This window comes from Ahaetulla prasina, chromosome 4, assembly GCF_028640845.1.
Source record: "Ahaetulla prasina isolate Xishuangbanna chromosome 4, ASM2864084v1, whole genome shotgun sequence".
Classification (NCBI taxonomy): Eukaryota; Metazoa; Chordata; class Lepidosauria; order Squamata; family Colubridae; genus Ahaetulla; species Ahaetulla prasina.
Window position 1 is genome coordinate 137,824,700 of NC_080542.1, and position 6,000 is coordinate 137,830,699.

The 6,000-nt window shown below is 34.3% G+C and overlaps 1 protein-coding gene across 1 annotated transcript in view; it reads left to right on the forward strand.

Annotated features, from left to right (window-relative positions):
• Positions 1 to 5,487, forward strand: part of PTPRN2 (protein tyrosine phosphatase receptor type N2) — a 925,005-nt gene extending 919,518 nt beyond the window's left edge. Inside the window, exon 23 of the mRNA XM_058179748.1 lies at positions 2,100 to 5,487. Coding sequence (XP_058035731.1) covers positions 2,100 to 2,171 — 72 coding nt within the window. The 3' untranslated portion in view covers positions 2,172 to 5,487. The remainder of the gene's footprint in view (positions 1 to 2,099) is intronic.
• Positions 5,488 to 6,000: the final 513 nt, after the last annotated feature.

Consider the following 6,000-nt stretch of genomic DNA (forward strand, 5'->3'; position numbering starts at 1 on the left):
GTCTTATATAGCAAATGTCGCCAAAGCCCTGCCCACCTGCCAATCCCCAGCCTTTGGTCTCTGCCTCCCAGCAATTTGTCTCCTTGCAGCAAACAGCCTGGTCAGCTTCAGCACAGCCTGATCTAGCATGAGCAGCCAATTGGTGGTTGGATCTGCCTCCTGGAATATAGCTTATCAGCTGTTCCAGACTGTGGGGATTGCCACAGCCCATCGCTGCCCATTGCTGCTGCTGCTGAATTCATTTTTGGCTTCCGTGTGTCCCGTTTTTGGCCTCCATGTGCCCTATTTTCTGCCTGTTCCAGGCAGCGGGGATCCCTGCTGCCTATCCCCTATTTTTTCTTGTTTTCCTTCCCAAAAGCTAAGTGTGTCTTATAGTCTAGAGCATCTTGTAGTCCAAAAAAAATAGGGGAAATTACATCTTTAGATTAGTAAATAAAACAGTATCTAAAACAAACTATCCATCTACATTTATTTCTCTCAGGTACATTCAAAAAATGTTCCCATAAGCCAGGGGGTGAGCAACTATGGCCCCTTTACAACCTGTGGACTTAACTCCCAGAATTCATGAGCCAGCCATGCTAGCTTAGGAAGTCTGGGAGTTGAAGTCCACAGGTCGTAAAGGGGTTATAGTTGCCCACCCCTGTCATCAACTACATTGGAAAAAATTAATTAATGAACAATATTTGGTACATTTGAAGAAAGTAGACTAGGTCAAACAACCATGGTGTTAGTTTAATGATCATGGCATTCACTCAATAACTGCTGCAAAAGTCATAAAATTAGGCATGGTAATATGGTGATCTGCTTAGTGATCAGCATGATCATGAGCATAATTCCAGGTTCAATTATGGTTGTAAATTGAGAACTACCACTACATGTCTAGCTTCTAGATTGTTTTTAAACAATATAATTGATTTGACTCCCTCTTTCTCCCATGGTAGAACATGCAATAAAATGAATTATAAGTCCAAAGCACCAAAACCTCTAAAATAAAATAGTTTTCTCATTTTGATTTTTACCTTCTTCAAATGTTTGATTATTATTTAAGGCCAAACGTGTTCCCATCAGAACAGACAATTCTAAACATACACTGTTTCTTCCATTGGAGAAAAAAATACCAAAACAATGACTTTTCCACCGCTTTTTTTCATCCTCCTTGCTCCATTGCTGCAACAGAAAGCTCACTGCTCTTTTTATTTGCTTTGTTTGCTATTTATTTGCTTTTTTGTTTGCCATCAGCTGCATATAAATATCTTAGGCAACAGCAAATTGAGGTAGATTGGAATTGAACATTTTCAGGGAGAAAATATTACTGTTTACTACTCAAGACATGAAAATTCATTTCAAAATCTCAAGAATCTAATAAGTTGCTTGCGATTGGAAACTAGAATCCGAAACTTGGACATATTAAGGAAAAAAATGTACTTTGCCTATATGGCCTAGGAAACTGAAATGAAGCAGGAAAAGGACTTATCAAGTTCTGCCAAATCAACTCTTTTTTGATTGCTAATATATTCTTCCAGCAACCAAAATGACACATATATAGACATCACCAAAAATCAAGTTGTCTCTATCATTGGTCCAAAGGATTAAAAAAACTGTAAAAACAGCCAAAACGTAACTGGGGGCCAACTATGAAACAGATCATAAACTGTTCATATGCAAGCTCCAAGATAAGCCAAAGAAGAAAAGAAAGGCAACCAGTTTTCACAGTATGATCTTCAACATGGTCGCACCATTTAAAGGAGAATATAGAGAATCACTTTTGAGTATCATGGATAAGAAACCAGAACTGTGCAATGAACTGAAAGAAGTTTGACACCTATTTTACATATTCAGTTTTCCACTTCATACTGATAGGATTTTCATATATTATTTATTGTTCACAATCCTTTCACATCAGTGAACATCTCGCAGTATTAAATAGTGGTTCCTTCAGTTAAGGTCACTTTTAATAACAGTGATCAAGCAATATGGAAGATTGCTCACTAATCTAACCCTGAGGTTTAAAATAATAATCAAACTGTCATGTTCTGAATGTTTTCATGAGAATTTCTAGAAACTCCACAGAATATAAATTCTGAATGTTCTGTTCACAGGAACAGTTTGAGTTTGCCCTGACAGCAGTTGCAGAAGAAGTGAACGCAATACTCAAGGCACTTCCACAGTGAGCAGCCTGTGGTCTGTTGATTGGAAGTTCCCAATGTGGCTGAATGGTCTCTCTTTCATTATTCCTGATCCCTGTGGATGTTGTTGGAAATGTGACCTGATTCTAATTGTGTGTCTGCTGTTGTAACTACATCTTGATTGGTCCTTTACAAATGTCTATTGCCAGGTTAAATTCAACCAAGAATTTCTATATTATTCTTGTTAGGATAATAGTACACCAAGACCTTAAGTGACAGGAACAATCCCTCTACTTCTTTTACATCAGTGAAGTCCTAAATTTCACACTTGGAAAGCACATGCACATCTTGTTAATAGAAAGTATACATTGTTTTAGATAAGCAATGCATTTAATGTATCTCCAGCAACATAGCATTCTCTTACATTTTTGCAAGTTTTCCAAAACTATATAAACTTGGGTGGGAAAAATTAATATTTTTAAAAACATTGGGATTGCTTTAAGAAAGATCAAGCAAGCCCATAGTATAATCCCTCATGTTTTCATAAACATTAGTTCAATTTATAGATAAAGAAACTATGCCTTTCATCCTGTGTCTTAATCAAACTGATTTTTTTTCCAACTTTCTGTAATGAATAAAAACAAATTTTAAACTCAGTTCAGGGACCTGCATGCTTATAACAGCTATGGAGGAAATATCAGCCCAGTTAGTAGGAGCCAAAGGTTCAAAAAGCATAACAAACTTTTATTGTGTGTTGCTGCCCTAATGGGAAGAAAGGAGGCAGAATAATTTAACCTCAACAGATTTTTAAAAGCCCTCTGCTGACAACTTGTTGGTTTTCTTTCTATTTTTATAACTTAACATTACTTTATCTTTTTAAACAACCAAATATTGTACACTGTTTTAAAGATCTTAAAGAGATTCTTCTAACTGCTTCTTATCTGATTGAATTGCTAGCATTGTTATTTTAAACCATAGCAAGTTCTTTGTTTGATATATTCTTGAATTTGCAGAATAATTATAAATCTGAAATTACCTATTTTTCCTTCTGATTTTCCATTCTTTATCACTTATATTTCTTAAAAGTAAATTATTTCAGGACTGCTGCCACTGTAAAATAATCTGATAATGCCCCATGAATCATACTTAAAAAGGAAATGTTTAGGTTTCCTCTCTCAATTGCTCCTTTGCACATGCAGTAATGTTTTTTAAACATTTCCATGTGCCTCGCATTTGTTGATTCAAGAGAATGGAACACGTTTTTGGGACATGTCTACATTTATTTGAAATGTGAAGTAAAAAAATACACTTCAATTACTGTATATAGTATGCTACCTATTTATTTCTTTTAACACTACTGGCATTTATTGTGAATTTCATTCCAAGGTATAAGTATACATTTCCAGGAAGATCACAGCAATGATCTTGAGAATTAAATTACACATTGTAGTTCTTGGGCACAATTCATAAAACAATTTCACTGGGGCTTACATAAGTATTCACCAACCTCTATTATGGTATCTTCTCTCTTTAACCTTGCAAGCTCCATTGAAACCTACAGAAAACCTGTAGCAGCAGCATTGGAGTATTCAGCCCAACTATTTCAACTGTTTAATGTAAGCTTAAATGCAACCTTCTAGTAATTAAAGAATTGTTTCAAAAAGATTTAGATGTATTAACCACTATGTAATTTTCTGCACATTGTTTGTGACATATATAAAATGCTTGGTTTGCACATTTCGTTATTAGTCTTGCAAAGCAGTCAAAGTGGATTCCTTTATCCTCTTTGTATATTTATTTCCTGTACATTCAATCACATGGTAGTATGATAAGATCAATATTTTACAAGTAGTCTAGTAATAAGTAAAAGAAAAAAAATTCTTTTCATTTGACAATTTATTCTTAACTAGTAAAGAATAGGAATTGGGAAAGACAAAAATCAATTACAGTGATATCTGTCAAAATGTATATTAGGTTTACTGGAATTAAGCAATGTACTATGGATTCCTTACAGATTAATATCTACATCAAAATGAAGAAACATTCTAAAGAGACAAGTATTACATACTGTCCTTTATTATTATAGTATTCTGTATTACTAACCTAGAAGAAAATAATTTAGGTCATATTCAAATGACCTACATTTAGAAGATCCAGGACAATGTTGAATTGCTTAAAATCCCAATAATATTGTTTCAGTCTGATTTGAAAGGCGCCTATCTATGCTGATTTCCCATGGTAAGCATAGAATCTTGGATTTTTTTACTGTTTCTTGTTATTCTTACCACCAACAAGAGATCTGTCAAACTGGTGACCCACGGCCAATGCGTCACGTGCAGGCCATGCCCATCCCTGCTCCGCAAAAGCAAAAAATATAAAGATACATCACGATACATCATGTGATGCAATCGAATTTGACACCCATGATCTAGAAGGTTCTACCATTTGAATTTGCCAATACAGTTTAAATCAGCCTCTCTCATGAAGTGACTAATACTTTAGCAATAAAATCTACTTTCAACCATTTAGTGACATGTGACTATCAGTACTGGCAAACTATGATTAGTTGTTTCCCACAAGCTAAAATATGAAACCAGGTCATAAATCATATGTAATTCAGACATCGTTGAAAATTACACTTGCTGCAACTTTCTGACATATTTTTCACTTTCCTTAATAGCTTGCACACAAAAAAGGAATGAAGTAATTGCATGCTAAGGAAGAGTAGGCATTTGCATATCAACTTTTGGGATATGATTGTCCAAACGTATTCTCTATAGTAGGTAATACGTCAATTCTTTTGTTAATATTTTGTTATTAATTTGTTAATATTTTGAAATTAATATAAAGCTGAATTTGTTCATAAGGGTCCTTATATGATTAATATATACAACTGTTTCATAGTAGATCCCATCAATTTCTCTTCTTTAGGAAAAGTGAGATAAACCCAAACTAGCCCATTATCATCCCTCAGGTTGGTATATCACAAGTGACTGATAATACTGTACTATGTGTCCAACATTACAACACATGCAATTCCTGAATAAATAATTATTTTAACTATTTCTCAGATTTCTTTTAAGGCAAAACCAGTCAAAGTGACTTTATAAAATGCAGTAACATGAAAAAATAAAACACAAAAAGACTAGCAATTATAACAAGATATCACCCAAAATGGAAGAAAAACTTGAAGCCAATATTCAAACAAAGGTATGAAAACTTAAATACCATTCAAAGAGGAAGAACAACCAATGATTATGGTGTAATAGTTTTGGTGTACCGATTGGGTTACATGAATATGGAACGTACTTTAATACAATCTGCACTTTTTTTCATATATGCATGCAAATATTAAACAAGATTTCTCGCAGCATGAAGAAATGTTAGTTGTTTTACCTTTTATTTTATTTGGGTGACACACAAATCAAATAAATCAAATAAATAAAAATAAATTGTTGCATTTCATTTAAACATTTTTCTGGTTCACAAGTTTGTTGAAAACAAATATACTTTCTCTTGCAATTGTTAGGAGATATTTTACACCATTTATTCATCTTTCTAAAGGGTAAGTTCACAGAACCTAAAATACAGCTGGTTCACAGAGCTATCTTGAATTATTCAAAAGTGCACTCTGGGAAGACTGTCAACTGATATTACTGCATGAGTAAAAGTAAAAAGGGGCACTTTTCTTCGTCATTCCTGACAGAGGACAGGGATCCCCAATTGCTCCAAAAATGGTATGTGCTGTGGGCAGGTTCCATTTTATCTTCTATTTTCCCAAAAGACACAGCCATTTCTCAGCTCCTGCAGTAAACATCTGCCAGCCAGCAGAGCATCACCTGCCAGCTGCTGCATCAAATTATTTAAAAAATTA